The sequence below is a fragment of the Cynocephalus volans genome, chromosome 7, assembly GCF_027409185.1.
Source record: "Cynocephalus volans isolate mCynVol1 chromosome 7, mCynVol1.pri, whole genome shotgun sequence".
Lineage (NCBI taxonomy): Eukaryota > Metazoa > Chordata > Mammalia > Dermoptera > Cynocephalidae > Cynocephalus > Cynocephalus volans.
The window spans coordinates 137,351,669-137,377,964 of NC_084466.1; the positions used below are offsets into that span (position 1 = coordinate 137,351,669).

Consider the following 26,296-nt stretch of genomic DNA (forward strand, 5'->3'; position numbering starts at 1 on the left):
TTTTTGATCAAATTTTGTTTTAAATTTTGAATATTTTATTAGCTGTTAGACCTCAATGTGATCCTCTCCAAAACCTCACTGCTATCCACCAGCAAGTCTTTTAGGTAATCCCGAGGATCAATAGCCTTGCAAGAGTACTTAGATGGATTTTAACCAACCCATCTCTAAGTGACTAAGACCTAAGCATGTCCATCTTGCATTGTTATCGATCTTTGTAGATCTCATTGAACAAATGGATATAGAAGGATGGGATTTTGGTGTTCTGATGGTCACTGACATAATCTGAATATCCGTGTCCTCCCCGAAATTCAAATGCTGAAAATGTAATCATCAGCGTGATGGTATTAGGAGGTGAAGCCTTTGAGGGGTGATTTGATCACAAGGGTGAAACCCCCATAAATGGGATTAGTGTCCTTATTAAAAAAAAAAAAAAAACAGGCCTCAGTGAACTGTCTTGCCTCTTCCACTATGTGAGGACATAGCAAAAATTCACCATCTATGAACCAGAAAGTAGGTTCCTCACCAGACACTGAATCTGCCAGCACCTTGATCTTGGACTTCTCAGCTTCCAGGACTGTGAGAAATAAATTTCTGTTGTTTACACTCTACCCAACTTGTCCTGTTTTGTTACAGCAGCCTGAATGGACCAAGACAGGCACACGGGATCTTTCCTTTTGCTCTGCCTTTCTTTATGGATGTCTTACCCTAAGCTAAGCCTTTGTCTCTTCTTTGCAGCTTTCCCCTTCAGTCATCAAAGTAACTAACAGTGGACGGAAAACCAGGCTTTTGCCTTTGAGCAAGCTCACATATCGAAAGAGTCACTTTCAAAAACACAGAGGAAGGAGGCTATTGGCAACCCCTCTAGAAGTTAGGCCTTGCATATCCATCTGCAGAAGATGCACAGGCAGAGTTGCAGAATGACACCTGAAAACCAGAAGCTAAGGAAGCAGGAACAGGAGACATGAGATAGGAGCAGAACTGTCATGAACTGCTAATCTCTGCAAAATGCACATAATGAACACAAATACTAAATTCCAGAAGATATCCTTTGGGAAGGGTAACTGCAAGAAGGTAAGCTACTCATAGACTATACCTGATAGTGACCGTCATGCTAGCTGGGATTGACTGAGAGAATAAGGTACTGGTGCTGGTACTGCCACATGTGAAAACCATAATGCAATTCCTCTGTCAGGGGGGTAGAACCTCTTTTTCTCCTCTTTTTTAACTCCACCCCTCCTTTTCTGAAATTGCACATTACAATTTTATTTTGACAGAGCAAATGTGTACATTGTGTTCTAGCAGACCTTGATATTTTACTACAAACACAGTCACAGCTTGATAGCCTGATTCTTAGGCTGGTCTTTGTGGTGCAGAACCATCACGTGCACAGCTCACCAGTGGCAGCTGCCCTTACCAAAGATGTCGTATCGGGAGAGATGTGTGTTTCATAGCAACCAGCACTCCACCTTGATCCAGGTACAGAACACTGTGCTCTTCTTCAAAGATCTGGACAAGGAAAACACATACACATGGACACAGATCCACATCTACACACACTAGGGTTCAGAACATCAGTCTTCATATGAGGACAGAAATACCACCCAGGAAATAGGTTTCTCTAGATCTTTGGGAAAATACAGTTATAGAACAATGCTTCCCAATGTGGGCTATATGTACCATTGGTGATATATAAAATAATTTTAAGTGTGAACAAAAGAAATTTTAAAAATAAACGGTTATGTATTTATGTTTATAGTTCATTATTTTCATGGTATTTTCTACTGATTCTCATTTTTGATGATGCCAGAATATTGGGTAATAATCATATATTATACATCTCTAGATGGAAGAGTCCTTAGAGATAGTTTACTCCAATATTCTGATTTTTACAGATGAGAAAGCCAAAGTTTAAAGAGATGTGCTGACTTGCCTAAAACCATGCATATAGTAATTGAAGGAGCTGGGACTTGCTGCATTACAGTGAGCTTTCAGATCTAATTGTTTTGAAGTTTCCAAGTGTTATCAAAGATAGTTATTGGACGGAGTTTGGATGTATTGTCCTCCCAGATTTCATGTGGAAATCTGATCCCCAATGTGGCATAGCAGTGTTGGAAGCTGTTTGAGTCATGGGGGCAGATCCCTCCTGAATGGATTGATACAATCCCTGGGGAAAGAGAGGAGTGAGTGCATTCTCCCTCTATTAGTTCCCATGAGAACTAGTTGTTTAAAAAGACCCTGGCACCTCCCCTCTGTCTCTCTTGCTTCCTTTCCCCATGTGACCTGCTTGTACTCGCAGGCTGCCTGCTGCTTTCCACCATGAGTAGAAACAGCCTGAGGGCCATGCCAGAGGCAGCTGTCCCAGAATTGTAAGCCAAATAAAGCTCTGTTCTTTATAAGTTACCCTGTCTCAGGTATTCTGGTATAGCAAAACGAAACAGACTAATACAGTATTCTTGTTTAATTCCTAAATACTCTACCAAGTCAAGGGTAGTTCTGATTGAAATGGAATTGTCCTCTTTGGGTGCATGTGTATTGGGTCTTTCTCCAAATGTGTAGAAACCAATTTGAAGTCAAATGGAGCCATGCTGGAAATACTCTCTAAATCCTTTCTATACAAAGTGCATGCTGTTTCCTCAGTCAAATTGCTGGTAGACCATAACCTTGTCTGGAGTTACACTACAGACATAATCTTTTTTCCCCTTTGTTTACTTCTTATATCCAAGATGCACCCCATGACTATGGAAGTAGAGACTTCTTTGCCTTGTCTGGGGTGTTGAAAGGAAGAAAATGGGATCCTAGCTCTCTATTCTCCAGAGGAAGCTTCTTTAGACTAGTCCACATTCCTACATACCTCACAGATCAGTTGCTCTGGGGTTTCTTAAGCAAATTTCTTCCCTGCCTTGTTCCTCTCAAAATACGAAAATCCTACTGGGGATCTAGAAAGTGTCTGAAGCTAAGAAATGGCAGCTGGACCATAATGTGGATATCTCTGTCTAAAATTTAAAGCAGAATGCTGTCATTGCTAAGTGTGATTACCTGTGCATTAGATTTCAATTTACAGTGCTAGTTATTGTATGATAATTAAACATCAGTGAGCTATTAAAACATATTTGTTGAAGTGTAACAACCATGCATTAAGCACCTATCTTGTTATGATTGCTAAACCTCATTAAATGCCTGTTTTATAAGCCAGGGGTATATAATTTTCATCCAGAAGAAAGGCAGGAAGCATTTAAGCTAAACACATTGGTTTAAAGTGATTCCATTTCTACTTTCTCTAACATATGCATCCTGATGGTTATTACTCTGTTTTTGCACATGAGATTTAAACATTTTAGAACGCTACCTGGGTAATGGCTATTTCTATATCACTGCGTTCCTCTGTATTCTGACTTTGAGACAAGGGAAATTTATGGAGGCAACTCAGTTAGCTATGCAATCTATCCTGTGGTCTCCATGTTCCTTACATGATAAACTCTTAGGGATTCTGGGTTTCTTTTAATGGGAAAAATTCAATCGGGCTTAATTTGGTTTCACTGTCACCTATAAAAGTTCTTACATACAGACTGTCAATAAGGGCCATCTTTGTTGAATGACAAAAAAAAAAAAAAAAATTGCACAAATATTTGCTAAACTCAAAGGTTTGCTTAAGACTTTCATATATCAAAAGGAAAACACATTAGCAGGCTTTAGGATTTATGTGTAGTAATGCTGAATAAGTTCCCATAATTGTACCAAGTTGTAGGATTTTTATGCCACTTAGCAGCAATTTTTATGCCACTTCAGCAACTTTGCCCAGGGTGTTTTCTTACCTGTCTCCAAGTGTTCCCTGCATCTGAAGAGACAAACATGCTGATGTCGCTGTCTGACAATTCAGAACCTATATTTCCTAGAAAGAGTGCATCACCATTAGTGAAAGGAACTTTCTGCAAAAGCTAACAATGAGCAATATTGGCAATCTGCTTTGCCTGAGAAGGATTTTGACTGAAAACATTCTCTCCGAGCAGGTGTTTTCAGCATACTTACTCCAGAGTCAATAGTTTAGGTACCTTTTTGAAAATATTTTTAGTTTGCTCATTAAGTGCCAAGCACAGATATCTAGATTCTTAAAATACCAATTACAACAGCAAACAAACCAGGCAAGCTTCTTACCTGAAGCCACTATGATGCTTGGAGCTGTATCTCTACTAGCAATGATCCCTGATGTGTAGGGGTTCTCAGAAACCTTCAGGTGAAGGTGTAATGAGCAATAGGGCTGAGAAGAGGAGAAATGAGTATAATAAAAGCATATAATATAAATGGTCATTTAAAGCCCAGATTGAGAGCACCCACCCATCCATCCATCCATGCACCCCTCCATCCGCCCATCTATCATCTTTCATTCCACAAATATCTAGTGTCCACTAAGCGTAAGACTGTTGCCAAGTTGGTGAAAGAGAGAGCATCTTCATTTTAGGATTAATCTACTGATTTAATTGCCACTTGGTCATTTAAGAAACATTTTAGTGCCTTATCTATAAAATACTAGGTAAAGCTGATGAAAGAGTTACACTGACTAAAATTTGGTCTCTGTCATTACAGAGATTATAATTTAAGTAGAAGACATGAAATCTTCCTATTGATTACCATAAAAAGAGAATACTTCAACAGCCATAAGCTAGGTAGAGACAAAATATTATGAGATTCTAGAAGGTGAAGAGACTGTGTCCAACTTTGGATCAAGGATAGCTCCAAGGACAAAATGGTGCCTGAGGCAAAGATGGGTAGGCTACAAATGGCAGGTGAGATGTTCAAGAGCTTAAAGGACAGTTCAGGCCTGGGTAATATCAATAACAACAACAACAAAAGCAGCAGAAGAGTTGAACAATACAGTATGTAGCCAGGTAAGAGTAAAGAGGAGAAATGGGGTATGTAGCCAGAAAAGAAGGTAGAGTCAGACCAGGGGGACTTTAAAGAAGTCAGCTGGTATCTCTTAGTCGCTCTCTTTTTGAGACCTTGGTTTTAGTTGCATAGAAAAATCTGTATGACATGTGAATTGTCGAAATATCCACCAAATAATTGACACAGTGTCTCTTCTAGGATATTACCAGAATCAATGTTATTCAATATAAAAGTCTTACTTGTAGACAAAATGGACTAGTAATAAAAATTTAAATGAAAATTTAAGGGATTTGTTTATACGCATAAAGACCTTGATAAAATTCTCAGATCAAGGTATCAACAGTTTTCAAAATAAAGGGTGATAAATCTTACATAGATTTCTTTTAAAATAGTTCTTGTACTTTTGAGTTGTCACAAATACAAGTCTGTGTTTGAACCCACGTTTCTTTTCATCTCTCAAGATTACTTTCTAATTTTATTGACTTGAATTTTTAGAATCACTGATGTATCTCTGTTATTACTTTTATTCTGCTCTGTTAAGTTTCAGCCAGCAGATATTCAGAGAGCTACAGATAAAATGATTAAATTTATATAGGAGGAGTGAATGACAAACTAAAAATGAAAGTGAAGAACAAAAGCAACCCAAATATTGGTGAAATAAAACAGCAGATCACAATAGGGTCTTTTCCTCATTGCCAACATAGAAAGTAAGACTCTCAGGTAGTAATAATAGTAGTAAATGATTGGTTTTACATAAAAATTTCATGTAAAGCTTTAAGAAAAGGAGTTTTCACTTTATAATGTTCCATAAGAGTGGGGAAGACAGATCCTATAAGAAGAAACATTAGACCCAAACACTTGGCTTCCTTTTGTCCAAGAAGACTAGAATGGGTCTTGTTAAATGTCACAGAGGTCCCATGACTGCATTACACATCACTCAGATGATGTTAAAGCAGCATAAAGCAGAGGTATCAAACCTCAGAATGTTTTCCCAACAACTGCAACCTATCAGGGTCTCCCCTTCTCTGATCTACCACCACTTATTTTACCATGCATAATTCTGTTTCAGGATAATACAGTTTTATCCCCCTAAGAGATACACTCCACAAATTAAAAAAAAAAAAAAAAAAACCCACAAAACACATCAAGTTCTACTTTGCATCTTTTGTAGAACTTCGTAGAGAATCTAAAAAAGATAGTCAATAAAAGCTTGAAATATCAAGTAACACATTTTTGTTAGGACATGAAAAATGCCACTTTTCTATTTTACTCAGAGCAATGCTAGCAGTATGTGGGCTTGCTTATGAACCACATAATCTGAGCGATGTTGTGAGCATCTCCAGGGCATTACAAGAAGTGTACTATTTGGAGATTATCCTTAGACATTTGGGCATAATGGAAGGCCTTTTACATCACCCGTCAGCAGGACATCCCTGGCCGACGGAGCACCCAGGTTGTAATCTTGAGCCAGCTGCTTGCCACAGCTGGAAGACTGTGAAGCTCAGTTGCCAACTGACCCAAGGATTATTTGGTATGGGATTCTTGCCATTGCAAAGAAAAGACAGCATTTTTAGTGGCTGTCTAAGCACTGCTCTGTTGTTATGGCTTTCAGAGGGCCGAGATATATTAATTTGAGAAGAAAAGACACCATTTCGCGCAGTAGCACAGCAACATTAGAAATGATCGTTTTGGTGCACTTTTTTCTCCACTCTCACATTTGCAGTACTGGATTGCCCCCAGCTGGTACAAGGAGAATATTCTGTGGCTTTTTTCTTTCTTTCATTTTTTCAGGGAATTTACGTAGTCTACACAAAGTTTTGAAGAAAAACAATGTGAAGTGATGTATCTTTATTTGTTTAACTTAAACTTTTGTGTCTGACCCGTTTGAGACATTTGTCAAAGTTAAGTAACCAAGAATTAATGGAGAGGTGTATTATAGTGGCTATCAAGCCTCTCCGAGCTCCCGGACAACACAAGACAAGGTTCTCCAATTCCTATGTACCTTTGTCCCTGTCAGGGGCGCTTTGTAGGCCTCGCCCTTCCTTCTCGCCTTCTGCTCTCTTTTCTCTCATTAGCAAACATGTCCCCAGTACCTACCATGTGCTAATAGTGACAGTGGTTGCTTCCGTCTTTTCAGGGTTAACTTCCACTCAACAGAGTCAAAGCACAGCCTGTTTCAAGCGTAGTTCTCCACTTCCCTTCCCCCTCCACATAAAGAAAACATAGGCACGTAAACTGCAACCGCCAGTGACCTAGCAGTGGACTTGCAGAGGATGGAGGGACCAGCACACCTGTTTGGAGACTGCCCTTTGTGTCCCCGCTCACATGTAGGCACAGGCCATGGTATATCATCAACTGGTCAATTCTAGGATCAACTAGACCCTTAGTCTTCAATCTTTTCAGAGTCAGGTACCAAGTTAGAGAATGTGATGAAAATTAAGGACCAAGAAAAAAGTGCACAAACGTTTAGTGCACAGAGTTTCATTCAATTTCAGGGAATTCGCAAACCTGTGAAGCGTATCAGTGAATCTCTAGGTTCTAATCTCCTGTTTGCCTTATTCTTTTACATTTTATTTTAACCAATAAAATGACCTTTGGTCATTGCAAATGTTCAATAAATAGCTGCTGGATTTTGTTGATCCGTTATATTATTTTCACCTCAAATACTTATCATTTATTCCTCCTGCTTAACTGAAATATTTCACCCTTTGACCAACATCTGCCCCACTCCCCAGCCTCTCATAACCAATATTCTCCTCTCTGTTTCTGAGTTTGATCATTTTAGATTCCACATATGATTGAGAACATATAGTATTAGTCTTTCTGTGCCAGGCTTATTTCACTCAGCAAATGTTCTCCAGGTGATCCATTAATTATCTACTACATTTCTTGCACTGTGGATGGCTAATGCGGAACTACCAAATGATAGAAGACATTTCCCTACCATGAAATAAATCAACTTAAAAAACTTAGATTACTTGAGAGTGAACCAGCTGCAAATTCCACTTCTTTCTTTCCCAACTCTGTGTCAACAGTCTTTAAAGCCTACCTTCATGGTACCTTTATCCCATGGCTACTGATCCGAGTACTATACTGAAAAGACAGATCAGAACTTTCACAAATAACAAGCCAGCAGGTAAATTCACGAATAGTATCCCTAGCCCCTTATGCCTCCCCACCCCACCAAATACACACATATTTGTGCAGTTTCTGACTCTGAATCCTGTCCTGGAGCTAGGAATCCGTTAGATCTTCAGTAAATCATTAATGTCAAAGAAGAGGGAAGCCCCTGGACCAATTGGCTGGGTATGGGGTATTCAGCCCCACTCCAATCCAGCACAGGTAGAATCACCAACAGTGCAAGGGGGTGAAAACTAGACAAAAGAAACTCCTGGGGCAGAGGAAATAAATACCTGTTCAGCCCCAGGAAAAAACTGCGATATAAATCCATAAAGAAGTCAGGACCTCTATAAAACATTGTACTTTCCCTAGGGGCACAAGGATATGTCACAGTCCCAGCACTGCTCATATCTTGCCCTTGGGAGCCCAGTTTTGAGGCTTTGGAGGCAGGTGGACCATGACCTGTAATACCCTATCTAATTGTACAACACAGTCTTCAGAGGAAAGAAATCCCAACTGGGCCCTCCAGGCAATCAGCCTAAAAGTCCTAAAAATACAGCCCCAAATTACCCTGGATGTCTTATCTCTATAGCATACATTTTACCAGGAACATTCCATTTGGGCTGTAATTCTGAACTTGTTCCACATTTGTAACAGCCCTGCTAGAAAAACTCTTTTCTAATCACTAGGCTGTGCTTTCGGTGACACTGTCACTTTCCAAGTACTCACAATCTAAAATCACTTTTTATCTCCTCTCTGCCACCAGCTCCCAAGCCTAAAGAAGGTTTTTAATAGCCTGGGTTTCCTGAAGCTCAAAGGTTTTCTTTCCTATTTTGTGCCTTTGGCAGATTTTTATAAAGTGATTTTGGTCTCTTCTCCCCAATCCCTTTGTCATTTTTCCCTCCTCACCCTGCTGCCTATTTCCCAAAGCTCAGATTGAAACTACATTAAGCATTAGGGTTAATGAGGGAGGAAGCCCAGGAGGCTCCGAGATACCATCCATCTATATTCCAGTAATTCATCTTTTCTCAATCTTAATGAGCCTCCTGATTTTGTTAACTTCGGGGTCAACTTGAGCCTATGAACTTCAGAGGGTGAATATTATGACAAATCCTCTAGTGGGATGCTCAGAGGGAATGAATGGCTTCTACTAAAGTGCAAATGTGAAACTCAAACAACAGGTTTCAATGGAGTGCCTACTCCAGACACACATAACCCCCACAATAACAACACATATATTGAGCACCTACCATGTGGCAGGTATGATTCTTGGAGCTAATTCTTTGGAATGGCCGAAAAGATAGTCATGGTCTCTACATTCATACAATTCTCATTTTACCAGGGGAAAATAGATAAGAAAGTCAATGAATATATGTGATGATTTCAGATAGTGATAAGAGTCATGAAGAAAAAAGAATTTAGATAAATACAATTTTAGAGGGTGCTCAAGGAACACTCTGAGATTAAGGTAATCAAAAAAGGATCTAAATGCCAAGAAAAAGCCTGACTAGCAGAAGATCATTTTAGGAGAAATAATGATAAATGCAAAGACCGTAAGAAAGACTCTAAGACATAAACACAGTGAGTTCATCGTATGAAAAAAACAAAAACAAACAAACAAAAAACCTTCCTCACCATGGCTTATGTGTAAGGAAGGAAGGAGGGACAGAGAGGCTGAGGACCAGGCAGGAGAAGTAGACAGGAGCCAGATCACAACCTTGCAGGCCACAATGAAATATATGAATTTATTCTACCTGAATCAGAAAGCCATAGAAGGTTTAAGGAAAAGAGAAATATGATCTGTTTTTTAAAAGTTCAAGTTGATCCTATTTACAGAAAATTTTAGGAAAGAAAAATCTGATGTATAGTAAAAGAGAGCAGATCAGTGGTTGTCTAGGGCTGGGAGTGTGGGTTCTAACTGACAAGGGGCAACGCAATTTTCTTGGGTGATGAAAATGTTCTATCTTGATTGTGGTAGTGGTTACATGGATATATATATTTGTCAAAATTCACTGAACTATACTCTTAAAATATGTATGTGTTTTACTTCAGTGAAGTTGATAAAAAAAAAAAAAAAAGGTCATTTTGGCTGCTGTGTGGAGAATGGATTGCCAGGTAGAAAAGGGAGGACCAGTTAGGAGCTGGTCACTGTAGGTCAAGTGAGCAATGATGGTGGCTTGGATTAGGATAGTGCCAGTGGAGAGGGAGAAGTAGGCTGCTAACTGCATTCATATTTGGAGGCACAGCAATAAGATTTCCTGACACTGGATTAAGGGTGGACAGGGAACACCTTGCTAAGCGTTTTGTTTGAAGCATTCCTAATGGTCCATTTATGATGCCAAGTGCCCAAGCAAGCCTATTTAGGTGACGTGGTTAATTCCCTCTCACACACATTTCGTCTCCAAAGTGCACGGTGGGAACGAAGAACCACATTAAGGTGCTGACACATCCAATGAATTTCTGGCTGAATATCACAATGCTTCGACTTGGAAGAGCTAAACTAGGAAGGTGGTGCTGTTTTTTGAAATGCTACTGAATTGTGCCTTGCATAGAAGTAGAGTGGATATCCAATAAATAGCTGTTACATTTACTTACTCCGTCACTGGCTTTATGCACGTATTATAACAATTGCCTTTTTCCCCACTGTAAGTTGTCAGTGATAAGGATGGAAGCTGAGTGGGAGGCCAAACTTTAGACTGCTTCCCTGATGCACAGCGACAACTGCGATATCCTTTACGACTAATAAGGTCAAGCTATGCTGCTGGCACCCTCTCAAGTAGGAGGATGACCTGCCTACAGCTGTATGAGATGAACCTGCAAAATGACTGTCCAGACTTCATGGGATGGAAGGAAGCAAGCTGAGCGTGGATAACATCAAAGTTGGAATTGTATGAAGAGTGTGAACAACTTCATCTACGCACTTTATATGTACATATATAACTATATATATGCACTTTATATGTACATACACACACACATACAGTATACACACATTCAATATATACACATACATGCAGTACACACACAGAGTATACAGAGTATAGGCACATACAGTATGCACAAATACATACAGTATATGCATATACATATAGTATACACACAATATACACACATATAATATACATACATACATACAGTATATACATATACAGTATACAAACACTATACACATATAGTGTGCATGCATACATACAGTATACACACACGCAGTATATACGCACATGCAATATACACATGCTTACAGCGTACACACAGTATATGTGCACATAAAGCACACACACACATACAGTATATACACACACATACAGTATACACACATACAACATACACACATACAGTATATACACACACATACCACATACAGTATATACACACATGCAGCATATACACATACAATGTACAGACATACAGTATATGCACACATACAGTATACACACAAGCACATATAATACACACATGCACACAAGTATGCACACACACACACACCCAAGCCTTTCTCCCTAAAACTAAGAGGTCTTCCCTCTAGGTTTACATATTGGTCTCTCCCTTTTCTGAATTTAAACACTTTTTCTGAACTGTTTTACAGAAACTGATAGTATTAATTTAAGAATACTTTGTTTTGCAACATGCAATTAATCTCTTCCTCCCCTTCTTCTGCATCCACTCGGTATCTACGGGTGTGCTGAGTATGGGGCAGGCATCAGAGCTACTAACACAAGTAAATTATGACCCTAGAGTCTTTCATCTAGCAAACTAGTCTCATACAATAGACAAGTAAACTGCAAACTCCTTGAAGGCAAGATCCATCTTTGATCCATCACATCAATAAATATGTAAATAAATTCATGCTGATCTACTTATTGCCCAGATGTAGGACAACTAAAAGGAAGTCATATTTCAACATAGGGGGGAGCAAACTTTTTTTTAAAGGTCCAAGTAGCAAATATCTTAGGTTCTGCTGACCACACAGTCTCTGTCATGCCTACTGTATTCTGCCACTGTCTAGTGAAAGCAGCGGTAGACATAAATGAATAAGCATGGCTATCTTCCAACAAAACCTTATTTAGAAACATAAGTGGTGAGCCATGTTATCCTCACAGGCCAGTTTGCCAACCCCAGTGTATAGAATAAGACCAATGAATGGAACGTACAAGAGTACTTCAAAAAGTTCATGGAAAAGATTAGTATTATCTTTTAATTCTATTTTTTTGTGAACTTTTTGAAGTATCCTCATAAAGAAAACTAATGAGGGCTTAAATCAGGAGTCCTTATTCTTTTTTGCATCATAAACTTTTCTGAAAGTGGGATTAAACATCTCTACAGGAAAATATACCTACATAATGTTGCATTAAGTTCATCAATTCTACAGATGAATTTGAATCATTCAATCTGAAATAGGTTATTAATGAGAAAGTAAGGGTGTTTGGGGTATATCCTCACCACAGCTGGAAACTATCACATTCTCCCTTAAAGGACCATTTAACGTCCTCATCAGAACTTGCACTGGAAATGTGGATGCTGGAAGTGAGCAAGGAACTTATCGACGTTCTCTTCTCTCTTCAGCCCATCACAAAACGCAGTTCTGTGACTCTTCTTCACACTCTGCCTTCATGGCTTTCCCTGCCTCTTTTGTTCCTTTACTGAGCAAAAGTCCCAGAACTATCTTTTTCATCTGTTAACATTTATTTCCAGCCCTCCACTGCACGGGCATGCCACTGCAGTATGATGACTCACCAGTAAGCAATGCACAGGGTCTCCCCTGAGATCCGTGTCCGGTGCCTGCAGCAAACGCCAGTCTCTGCCCTTGTTATACGTGATGAAAGTCTTCACTTGGTTGTCAATCTTCTTGTTAGCCAAGAACATTCCCTTGATCCCTGCTACCTGGGAAAAATTGACATGGCTGAAAAATACATCAATTTGAGAAGAGATATATTTGTTTACTTAAACAAAACAAAACAAAACAAAACAGAAAAACAGTAGGCTGTCAAATTCAGCTGAAGCACTTGTTTTGGAGGAGAGGGTGAGAATGGGGGAAGGAAGGTGATGCTTCTGCTTAGCAGGGCTGTTGTAACAAAAGTAATAGATTGTTGCCTCTTAACATAGGTGGGTCATAATACAAGTTTGATAGAGGCTTCTATGACCCCTCACATAAGGTGGCAGTAGCCTGCAGTTGTCATGAGATGAATCTGGTGCTTACAGTTCTGTTGCTTGGTAAATGATAAATAAACAGGGATGACTTCTATTGTATGCTAGCACAGCACCCAGAGTCTTAAGAACTTTATCTCATCTCACCCTTGTAACAGTCCTCTTGGGTAAATATCATTTATTCTATCTGACTGATGAGGAAAACTCAGGCTCATCCTGATAAAATGACTTGCCCAAGGTCACACTGCCCAAGGACTCACAGACAGTGTCAGACCTGGGATTTTAATCCTGAACTCTGTGGCTCCACAGCTCATGCTCTTAATGAGTATCTAAATTATTGAGCTGCTTTCAGCCTTGGACAATTGAAAGAGTTCACTCCTGATCCAACAATTGCTATTGCTTTTTTCTTTTCTTCTGTACAAGATCTCTCTGTTAATTTAAGCCACCAAAATACATTAAACATAAAAGAACAGCTTTTAAACTTAAAAAAAAAGAAAAACAAAACAAAACAGTGGTTTCCCTAAATTATAAAATAAACCCTACTGCATTTGTATAACACCGTTGTTCTCACCATCAACCATTCTTATTAATTATTTGGCTCTGAAAATAAGATTGCCTTTCCTCTTCTATATGTTAGAAAACAGGGAACATTTGGTAAATTGTCAAAATTGTGCCAAAACAAATGATCAATGGTGCATTATATTTTCAGGTATTTTAGAGTTTATAAAACACAATCATACATATTTTAGCCTGCTCAAAATTATCACAACCCAGGAACACTGGAGAGCAGTGAGAAAAAGTGCTGAAACGTGTCAACACTGCAACGTGCTGAGTAGTGCGTTCCAACACTCCATGTACATTATCTCATTTAATCCTCACCATAACCATAGAATACGATTATCATTAGCCACATTTTGAAGATGAGAAAATGGAGACTGATTAAGCACCTTTTTGGAACACACACACAGGGAGTAAGTGAATAAGTCAGCAAGCATATTGAACCCGTTCAACTTAACTCAGGCCTTCTACATGATAATGTGAACATTTCTAAGCAGAAGAGTAAAACAGTACCTGCCATTCTTTTCAGTCCTTGCAAATAGCACACACTACACCCTGTACTTCATATATAAAACCTCCATTACTCACTATAAATCTGCACAACAGATTTTATCCCGAGGGAGACAGAGGTGTCGACAAAATTTAATTGCTTAAGATCATGGAGCGTTGGGATTCATACCCAAATCTGTCTGACTTCCAATATTCTTTGAACAAATACAACTCTGAATTTGTCAATTCAAAGAGGTGGGTTTCAATCGAGAGAAGATGCATGTTTTGCTTTCACTTTTGACACAGTCAGACCTCATTAGTTTGTACCTGCTGATTTGGCATCTAGGATATTTTAGAGTTGGGCCAAATTTGTACTCTTTTGGAATGACAAGTTTGTTCAGCAAATAAATAGTATAAACGAATTACTAAGCGGAATACTTTGAACTACTTCAGAAAGCAAGCTGCATTTTGGGCAATCAACAGCAGCCAGAACCATTTCTTGTGTATTGTTGATCCTCGGCAAATGTGGAAGACATAAACTCCAGGAGCACTCTCCCTCCCAACAGCAGTGTTTTAATTACAGATAATATTTAGTTATTCACTATACTAGCTCCAAGAGGGCTGCTCACCAGGGAACTCCATATTGGTTTTGCTATGTTGCAGAGGCTGTTATATACTTAAATATGACTCAACAGCCAGCTCTTAAAAAATTAAATTTTATAAATCAGAATATTCACAAAGTCCTACTGGTCTTCCCTCCATACCATTCTCAGAAATGAGAAATGACTCTGTCTTAGCCATTCAAAACTCTAGAGGGTTACAATAAGTGCAGTAGGAATAAAAATGTTACCTATTCTGGTACTTTCATTGTCTATTTTCCTTCCTGCCCTCTCCCTCTTTTGGCAAGTGTGTCCGAGCAGGGTTATGCATGCTGAGGAGCTGGTTCATTTGATTTGCAGAAGCAGTGACTTTATTGGCCCCCGACTGCTTGGCATTTCAAATGCCACTTGAGCAGAGACCTGCTCTTTGTAATTCATCTCTGGCGGTTTGGCCTTCAGGTTTATCTTGAGGAATAAAAACTTAGCTAAGTAGAGGGAATGTGTGTCAACAGGGGATAGAGCTGGAGAAGGTCCACTTCTTTTCCCCTTGCAGCCAAGGCACTTTATCCATTTGAAGTGCCTTTTTATTTTCTAGTTCCTTTGGCCTGGTCTGCAAAGAAGGTCAGCCCTGCTCTTAGGTTTTTGTGCCATTTATTGTTCTTTTCAATCCATCTTTCTGTGTGTCTCACTGCAACCCCTAGACATGAAGCACTTTCTCCCAGGGCTCTTTTGTAAGGTCTTATTGTATGTTGGAACCTCTAGCCTCTCACTGTAGGACTTTACATATCAAGGGGGTAGCATTATGTGCCCCAGATGTGGAATGTATGTGGGTGTACATGTGTGTACATGGGTGTCCATGTGTTTGTGTGTGTGTGTGTATAAGGTCTGGGGATCCACTGAGGATGAGGGGACACATTTATATTGTCAGATAACCTCTGTCTATAGCCACACTACATGCATGTTTACAGAATGGAGTGGGGCTGAGGAATGGGATGGGGTGGGGAAAAGTAATATTCTCAATGGAAGACATGCCTTCACATAGACGTGGAAGAATCAATGAAGAGATCCCTATGAGGAAAGTCTGGGAAAAGACCCATTATCTTCTCTGCCTTTCTGAATTCTGCATAAAGATCTCTGAGAATGCTGAGTGTACTGTGAAGCTACTATTGTCTCTTTGCTTTTCATATGGAGAAAATTGGTACCAGAAATCTCAATGGTAATTAATAGTTGTTTCTTATTATTTCATATCATATGAGCCAAGATATAACTTTCATTAGATGTTAAATATGAAGTGTTTATCACAAACCTCACACCTAACACAAAGCACATTGGCACATTTACTGTGCCCCAGCATGACAATCTCAAAGCATTATCTTGACCTCAATTCTCTTGCTACCTTTGTCCACATAGGCCACCCCTGCTCCCTTGGACAATCTCCTGATGTGTCTCTACTTAGTTATCCTTCAAGGTCTAGCTCAATAAGCCTTACCCAGAAATCAGGATCTCTGTCCATCCTGATTGCCCCCTACACTTCTGTTTTTCAGTTTGTCTCTAATATATATAGTACCTACATATTGGCTCTCATCACCTGTAGAATCTTCTCATGGGCATCAATCTTCCCATTAACTTCTCTAGTACTCCTAATATGCCTTATCACAAGTTAATTCAAATTTTTTCTTCGTTTTCTCTCACGTTATGGTCTTCCACTCTAATATAACGGTTGAACTGTCATTCATTCCATCATATTGCTTCTTCAGAATTAATATTAGTAAAATCATTTTGTACAAGGTGCAATGTTTTTGTTTTTGATAAAATAGGCAGTAAGAGTTCTACATGAGAAGATATAACAGCAGTAACAGTAACCCAAATTTACCGAGCGCTTATGAAGTGTCAGGCATTACACGAAAGGTCTTGCAAATGTGACCACATGAATCTCTCCATGCACACTACATGGTAGGGTCAATATTATCCTCATTTTACAGATGAGAAAACTGAAGATCTTATCTAGCCAATCACTTGCCTAAGGTCATTCTGCTACAAAACCTTAGATCTGGACTCCAAGTCAGTCAGTCTAACTCCAGAGCCCTCTTACTTAAACCTGTGGCTATACTGTTTGTTCAAACTATTCTCTTATCCTAGAGTATCCTGAGAGAAATCATATGGGGATATCATACTTATAGGAAACTGTCTTTTATTCATTCTACAGGACATTTACTCAATAGTCATTCAACAAAGATTTTCTGAGCATCTTCTATGTATCATGTGATCTAAGCACCAAGGATGTAACAACTAGAATATGTAAGCGACTACACATTCATTCAACAGATGTGTTTTTTTTAGTTAGAATGTGCCGAGTGCTGGGAATTCAGATCTCTTTTGAGTTTTAAAGAAAAATCCCAAGATATCACCTTTGTTTTTTCACGCTCTTTTCTGTAGATGGTTCTCTACCGTACCAATCTTTCATATGTTCCAGGTAGAGTCTAAATTGGAAGGATTCTTGCACAGGACTTTTTGCTTATTTCTGCCTCTGATGCTGATTGAGAGATGACTACTCCCATCGTCTCCATCTCAGACTTAAATTACAAATCCTAAGTGCCAACATTTGAAGAGAATGAAGATGAAACAATGATTGTGGTGAGAAAGAGAACATATTCACGGCCATGATTTTGGGGGGCTTTGAGATGAGATACTTTTCTAAAGAAAGGCCCCCAGCCAGGAGAGACATATTTTCAGCAGGGTCTGGTGATACCTCTGCCATTTTTCCAAAAAAAGAAGTCTAAACATTCTTTCCCTCCCTGTTGCCCTTAGGAAACAGCACTCTTTTCCTAGGAGAGGTAGCCTTAAATAATAAGATGGTACATTCTATATCCTGTAATGAATGTCTTGGGTGGGAGAGCATTTTTCTCTTCTACATCCTACCCTAGATTACAAGAGGTGGTCTTTCTCTGAAAAATCATGGGGTAATTTACATTATCACAGCAGTCAAGTTTTCTCTTTTAAAGAGAGGGTACTCACAACATGCAGAAGACAGCATGTGTGTAACAGAAGAACAAGCCTGGATGACTGGTAAGCTTTTCATGATGCCCACTGTGGCTCACTCACATATGCACACATTCTTGTGGATTCTGCATTTGCCCGTCAGGTGGCTTTCCTCCTAACACAACCTTTTTCACTCAGCTGGGGAGAACTGTCATTCCCCATCAAGCCAAACTGCTCTTCATCATCATTAATTAATATTCCCCTTCCCAAAGGCAGGAGGATATTGTCCAAAGCTGTCAGACTTCCTCTCATCATCCGCACCATATAAACACACTAGAAATCAGATGCACTCCTCACATCTCTTTTGCTCCATGCACTATTGGGCGTGCTGTCTTTGTTATCCAATCCACGTGATGCCACTGGAACATTTGTGCTATTTAGGAGCAACAGAGTTTTACGACACTTGTTTCTAGGCTTTTCTTACACAAATACACAAATCAGACAAGATTATAAGTCACAGGCCAACACTGCCTGGATTTAACTAGAACTCATGACTTGGTTCAGAAGGTGGTACGCAGGTCCGGAGTGATCAACAGCTGATGTCTCTTCATGTTGACTTTTCTGCAGACCATTTTTTTCTTCTTCCTATCTGGATTCTTCTACAGATAGGCAAAGTCCAACACTATTTATCTTTCCCTTCAGTGTCCTTCACTCTTGATGCTATTATTCATCCACAATCAATACAAGCTCAGGGAAGACATGATAGTTTGTAGTTGAGTTTGCATACTCTAGAATATTTAGGTCCTAACTCTGCCACTTACTATCTTCATAATCTTTCAAAAGTAGCTGTATTCTCCCTGCCTCTATTTACTTGTTTGAAATGGGAGTGATTATAGTCCATATGTCGTAATATTTATGTATGGATTGAATGAGATAGTTATGGCAGGTTCTTTACACAGTGCCTGACACAGTATGGCACCCCAGATATTAGCTGTTATTACGATGATGATATTCCATCAACAAAAATTCATTTCTAGTATTTTTGCTCTATAGCCAACTTCTCTGGCTCTCATTTCTTGACTTTCTTGAATGGGGTCCTTGGCGAATGGCTAATTCACACTAAGGGGAAATTCTGGCATTTCAATAACTAAACCATGTGAAATGATCCCTCAACACTTCTGTGTTCCCAACATTTTCCTATGTCCTCCCACACACACACATGGTTCTAGTGCAGAGAGCACAGCATTTGTAGTCAGGTTCCAATATGTGTGCAAACAAAATGATTAATTTTAATGAAAACTGTGCTTCCTTCCGTTTCTCACAAAGACCTATCAACAAGGCATATCCTTGATGCACAGATCCATCCACTCACTTATACATTATACAGCTCACCTCTGCTAAACCAGTGTAAACAGCACAGATACAGGAATAGCAGGTAATTGGCATGCAGCATACAAACAAAGAACAAATGCCATCCTCCTCTGTCACCCCAAATGCGCACTCCGTGTATTCTATCTCTGTCACCACCCCCACCCCCACCTCCTATGTTTCTCCTCTCTGTTCCTTATTAATTCATTTATGGATTTTCTTACTTTTCATTTATCTCTAAGCTCTCATCATTCATTGAAATTCTACTGGGAAATTCATGCTAGATGGCTTTCAGCATCCTGCTAGCCAGAACAATCAGATTTAAGGGAACATTTGTGCCAGGCTCCATGTCAGCCAATATTCTTTCTATCTAGGTAATCAGCAGATACGGCACTGCCCTTCTGATCACATCAATTTCAATTCAGATTGCTGTGAACTGTCAGGCTAATAAAACAAAGACTCTTCTCTCTGGGCCCCAGGATGCAGAACACCTTTACATAATACAGTCACACCACTGCTCAAAGTGATGCTAATAAGAGCCAGCAGTTTCCCTACAGATAGTCAACTGCGAGAGAGACACAAAGGGGAAACACAAGGAGTGACAAAGAAATGTTTGCTATGTCCAGAGGTCACTCTGCTTCCTTTCCTTATTCCACGCCTATGACTGATTTTTGAATTCAGAAAACCATTCATGAAAATGTTTGCAAATAACAGGATGTTGCAAAGTCATTCTCATCCAAATCTGTTATCTTTTCCATCATCAAGGGACCCATTAAATGGTCTCTATTTCTGGCAGAAAACCAAATTTATCCAGTAAGTCTATTCCACATTGACTTGAAAAGAAGGGAGAGGATAATCAGGAAGAAAAATATACAACCTGAAATCAGAAAATATTTTTGGGAGACCAAGGACAGAACTAGGCCCAGGAAAGCAAATTGGGTAATAAAGCTGGGACAGTTGCTTTGACTCCACAAAGTTTGGATGCTTGGAGCAAGATACTTCCAATGTAAGTGCTTGGTCCATAAAAGAAAATGCATGGCATTTTAACAAAAACATACTTGTAGTTAAAATATTTATGAGGCATTCACAAAGGAGGAAAGAAATGTGGCAATTTATATTTGTTTATAAGAAGATAACTAGTTGGTGTTAAAGAATGTCATGTGGCCATGTTAATTACAATAATAAAAGAAGTAGATATCCAAAATAATGGAAATGCATTGGATATTTAAACACTCTGGGTAGACTTAAGACTATAAGAGTAGAACGCTGTATGGTGCTTAGATACAACAGAACATAATATGAATTACGCTTTCTATAATTTGTTGAGCATTGCTGTATTACAGGTACTGTGCTTAGCATTTTACAAGGATTAATTCATTTAATCCTCATAGGAATCTTGTCAAGTAGGTACCATGTTCAGCTCCATATTTTAAACACGAAAACTGTCTCAGTAGCTATTGGATTTGTCTCAAGAATACATAGAAGTGGCATAGCTGGGATTTAAACCCAGGCAGACTGACTCCAAAATCTATACTTAAAATAAAATTTTCTTCAACATGAATTTGAAGCTAAATCATCAGAATATGTAAATGTTTTCCAAGATACATGTTCAATTTGAGGCTGAGATATATGATACTATATTTATCTGAAACATGGGAAGGAGAGGAAGTGGGAAAAACTTGTGAAAGTATGAAAAGTTTGCAGTGCCTTTTCCTAAATATAGACACATAAACTGTGTCCTGTGCTAGCCTGACACAATTTCCATTACAAATGCTCGAGCCCTAAATTGGGCATACAGTTTAGTAACGTGTCTTTAAACATACAGTAAAGTTTAGATACTACAAGAAAATTCCTAAGAACTCCTGAAGGAGAGGAAGACAGAATACATTAGAAGGAATTATAATGATAGATTTAAATTTCTTAAGTGAAATTGTTTTCCTTAATACTGGATATAACACCCTTGCTTCTTGTTATACAAACAACCTCATGACTCCCTGAACTTATCCTCAACCAAATGATAGCGTCATTATAACAGTACATATTTGAATCCATTTTAGAATTTTTTTTCAGATAGAACATAGGTGTATGATTTCACTTCCCAAATTCTGAATATGTTTTTAAATGGCTCATTATAACCCATTATAAATCCTTCATAGTGCATGATAAGACTGACAAATGGCTGAAACTCACCCCAAAATAGCAGTTTGCTTTCTACCCAACTGTGCCTTAAATGGCAATTAAATCGTTCCTGTTTGTCATGAAAGCTGACTGATCCAGCACACGTGGTTTTATTTTGAATCTTGGTCATTTTGAGAAACAAAGAGCCATAGTTCCTTTAGGAAAGTGTGCTACGCTCTGTTTTTGTTGTTGTTTGTCTATTCCATTTTTCAAGATTTAGTAGAAAAAGCCCTATTAATCTTATCTCACTGCCTGGCCCAGTGACAGGAATGCCATTAGCCAGGGGAGGTTATTTAGTTAGAAAGGTCTTCATATCCAAAGGGGGTGTCTTCTGATAGAATGCAAAGATGTCTCCTGTCTCCTTCATTCTTTCTTCAGAGAGAGAGAGAGAGGGGAACTAACCACTACCCCTTTTTGTGATGCCCTGTTTGCTCTTAAAATTGATTTTCAAATATTACATGTAGATAACTCTTGTTTGAACCCTTTGTTTCACTGTCTCCCCAGATATTCTCCATGTTCTCTGGGACTTCATGTCCTGTGGACTTGGTCAAAAAAGAATTCCTCCCAGAGTTGTTCTGTGGATTTCAAAATAACTAATGAAAATATTCTGCAAAGCTCTCTGTCTTCCAAGTGGAATATGGCTACATAAGGAACCGGTATGAAAATGATCAGGGAAATAGCCAGTGCTGGGCCTTCATCAGCCAGTCTGGGCCCTGCTGTGTCTCAGGACCTCATACACCTCGTGACATACCTCATAGAGGTCGATCATGATGTTGCCCTCAGGGCCTCTGCTGCTCTGAACATTCTCCAAGGCCAGGGTGAAGTAGACACCGCGGGTGTCTGAGATATAGAGGTTGTATGTGTCATTTTGGTTCCATTCTTGGACTGCTGCAAACACTTGATTCTCATCTGTGCTGATGACATGCATGTCCTGCAGAAAGACACAAGGAAGTAAAGAGGAAGAAGAGTTTTATAGGTTTAGCCTAGCAAGTACCCAAAGAGTATGGAATCTAATGAGGAATACCAGAAAAGGCACGTGAATGAAAGACAGAGAACTCCCTTTTGCATCTACGAGAAATAATTATGTAGTTAAGTGTTAATCATATATTTCTTTTGTCACTTGTGGGGTTAGGCAGTAAGATCATGAGAAAATAGGATAGAGGGATGCTTGGTAACTCAGTAGTAATTTAATTGCCTCATTAGACAATTTGAAAAATATTTTCTTAAATATGTATTATTTGGGGCATCAATCATCCTGATGTATTTGCCAAACACAGATATGGTACTTGCTTGCTCAGAAGGCTTATAGGAGGCAAATATGAGGGAAAGCTGGAAGGACAAGAAAATGGACCAGCTCTGCATCTCTCAGTGTAGTCCATGGACCAGTATCACCTGAAAGCCGTTAAACGCTTAGGACCTCCAGCCTCACCTATGGAAGCAAAGTCTGCACCATAACAAGATTCTTAGGTGAACATGAAAGTTTGAGATGCATTGCCCTAAGGTTCAGCAACTCTCAGTGAGCCCAATCCCCAGGAAAACATTCACCAGAGCACCCTAAAGCACTAATTTTCATGTTAATGAGCATTCAAGGACCTAGTTGCTTATCAAAACCTTTACTCTGAGAGGTTCTGCAGTAAAGCTTAAGTGAAAGAGTGAAAAAGTAGTCTGCATAGTTGATGATGTTTTCAGACCCCGGTGGTCCTAGAAGGTAGAAACAAGGCAAGGGAGGCAGAGAGCAGATGCCCCGGAGTGGGAATTCTAAATCCTTTCTTCCTCCATTCAGAACTCAAATAGTGAAGGCTAACACAGCCCAAAACCTGCTGACTCAGACCAAGGCTTGCTGTCTCCTTTAGGGGATGCCTGTTCATATGTTCTTGGCTACCTTTTACCCTTTGCCCAAGGCAGTAGACACGGCATAACTTCCAAAAACCAAAAATCAAAACAAAGCAAAAAAGAGTTGCACACAATCACACAGGAAGAAAAAACAATGTGGAAATATCCTTGTCCTTTTTTATTATTATTATTATTATTATTATTATTATTTTTTTTTTTTTTTTTATTTTGACGATATACATTGTGGCTGATTATTGCTCCCCATCACCAAAACCTCCCTCCCTTCTCCCTCCCCCCTCCCCCCAACAATGTCCTTTCTGTTTGCTTGTCGTATCAACTTCAAATAATTGTGGTTGTTATATCTTCTTCCCCCCCCCCCCCGGTTTGTGTGTGTGTGTGTGTGTGTGTGTGTGTGTGTGTGTGAATTTATATATTAATTTTTAGCTCCCACCAATAAGTGAGAACATGTGGTATTTCTCTTTCTGTGCCTGACTTGTTTCACTTAATATAATTCTCTCAAGGTCCATCCATGTTGTTGCAAATGGCAGTATTTCATTCGTTTTTATAGCTGAGTAGTATTCCATTGTGTAGATGTACCACATTTTCCATATCCACTCATCTGATGATGGGCATTTGGGCTGGTTCCAACTCTTGGCTATTGTAAAGAGTGCTGCGATAAACATTGGGAAACAGGTATACCTTCGACTTGATGATTTCCATTCCTCTGGGTATATTCCCAACAGTGGGATAGCTGGGTCGTATGGTAGATCTATCTGCAATTGTTTGAGGAAACTCCATACCATTTTCCATAGAGGCTGCACCATTTTGCAGTCCCACCAACAATGTATGAGAGTTCCTTTTCCTCTGCAGCCTCGCCAGCATTTATCGTTCATAGTCTTTTGGATTTTAGCCATCCTAACTGGGGTTAGATGGTATCTCAATGTGGTTTTGATTTGCATTTCCCGGATGCTGAGTGGGAAATATCCTTGTCCTTTGTGTATCTTGGTACTCACATCTTCCCAGAGGGACCGTACGCTATCTTTGAAAAGCTTCAGGAGATCTGAAAATCTTTACTGGTAATAATTCCAGTCCTGGAAAAGTCTACCTAACTTCTAACATAAGTCTCTCATTGTAATATATGCCAACGCTCTCTCAATCAATCCATCAGCAATTCCTCTCTAGATGTGTAGGAACAAGAATCTCCCTCCTTTTTAGACTGGATCACAGTGAACTCATATAATCCCAGGAGGAAGAAGTGCTCATCCAAAGGGTTTCATATTCTCAACTCTACTCAGGCTACATATGACATGCTCTAGAGTTTGGTAACAGTTTTGTAGAAAGAATCCAAAGTGGGGAGGCCAGAAATGAGTCCTTCCCATTAATTCAATGTGGTCAATAATGTAAACACAGGTTTGTTATATAAGTTAGCCATTGCTTATATCAGCCTGTTGTCTGTTTACATTTATTCTGGTAATTATAATTTGGTGTTCTTTGAAAAACAACCTCATCTCTCTCAGACAAATTTACTCCCTATATGCAGTCCAAACTCTTTGCTACTTTCTTCTACCTTTAGCACCAGAAGTGCTCTTGTAGGCCTGGCATTCAGAATATTCCATTTCTGTGACAACAAAGACTGGATGAGTGATGGGCGTGTGACCCAAGCAAATCAATAAGACATTTCTAGAATGACTGTGGAATTATTAGAGAAAGAGAACAAAAGTATCTTACTATTGGTTTGCAAGAAGTAAGAGTTAAAAAAATAATAATAATAAATCCAGATCTTCTGGAGACCACATCTTGGAGGCAGAAGATGAAGCAGATCATGATGGAAACAGAGTCAAAAGATGGAGAAAGATAAGCCCAATCCTAAGATATCCTTTGGGTCCTTGTATGAAGACACCTAAGAAGTCTATCCCACCTCCAGGATTTTCAGTTAGAGAGGACAATGCATACCATGGTTAAAAGAACAGACTTTGCAGTAACACTAATTCAGTTCATATCTTGGCTCTACAACTTGACCCTGAGAAAGGAATTCTGTGTACCATTTTTACCTGCAAAATAAAGATAAAAATAGTATGCTGCCCCCACCTCTGAGTTGTGAGAATAAAATTAATGTTAAGCCCTTATAACAGTTCCTGACACTTAGTGTATGCTTTATCCATTCTAACTGTTTTCAGGTAAGCAAGCCCTTATAGCTCCTTTGATGATTAAGTAAGGTTGATCTGTCCTTTCTGTTTATTGCAAATGTTAGAATCCTGACTAATATACTCAATAAAAGATGGTTCATCCAGGCATTTTTGCTTCTTTCTAATGAAGAAAATCAGCTGTGGAAATTAGCCTCAGGACCACTCATCCACTGAGGACCAAGCCTTCCATGGCTTCCCATTTCCTGTAGGGCAAAGACCAAAACACTTACGCTGGCATTGAGAATTGTCAAACAAGTAGTACAAATTCATGTTTCCTTCCTTGTCAGCCAGATTGCAATATAATCCCTGAATTGACATTAAAATATTTCAACACTAACCTGACTTCCACATTGCTAATTCTCACCTCTGTGCCTTTGGAGTGAATTTCTGCACTGGTGAACCTCTGAGGTCCTCAAACTAGACATTTGATTAAATAATCCTAGGCTGGAGACTAAAGTAGATCTCCTATACCATTTCACCCTATGCAAACCTTTATTTTGTAAATTTGAAACTGTTAATAGATATGCATCTAGTGATTTCATCTAGGTCACTTAGAGAACTAGTCACGTAATGGTAACAGATTAAAATAACCATCTCTAGATATGGGCTGAGATCCGATCTCTCATTCTCTCCATATAATCTAATTACATTAAACAGACATTTAAAAAATGATGTTGGTCTGAAATATTTTAATTGAAATCTTTGACATATCTAAATGCCATCTTTTTTTTTTTCTTCTTGCCTAAATTCTCCATCTCTATCAGGAAAATGTAGTCTTTCTCCCAAAGGGATCTATAAAGAAAATACTGTCACTGAGTCACACAATTTCGAACCAAGATGAGGTATAAATTTAATTTTTTAAATTTATTTTTATTTATTTATTATCAAAACATAATTGATTATACATATCTGTGGGGTTACAGCATTGGATATTGATACATATGTGCATTATGTGATGCT

The 26,296-nt window shown here is 39.0% G+C and overlaps 1 protein-coding gene across 4 annotated transcripts in view; it reads right to left on the minus strand.

Moving 5' to 3' along the window:
* The window catches only part of SORCS1 (sortilin related VPS10 domain containing receptor 1), a 523,960-nt gene that overhangs the window by 89,752 nt on the left and 407,912 nt on the right, over positions 1-26,296 (minus strand). For all 4 annotated transcript variants that reach the window (XM_063101912.1, XM_063101913.1, XM_063101914.1 and 1 more), the window contains exons 9-13: positions 22,069-22,248; positions 12,736-12,882; positions 4,153-4,255; positions 3,813-3,889; positions 1,415-1,506 (exon numbers count right to left, since the gene is read on the minus strand). In XM_063101912.1, the coding sequence (XP_062957982.1) occupies positions 1,415-1,506; positions 3,813-3,889; positions 4,153-4,255; positions 12,736-12,882; positions 22,069-22,248 (599 nt within the window). The remainder of the gene's footprint in view (positions 1-1,414; positions 1,507-3,812; positions 3,890-4,152; positions 4,256-12,735; positions 12,883-22,068; positions 22,249-26,296) is intronic.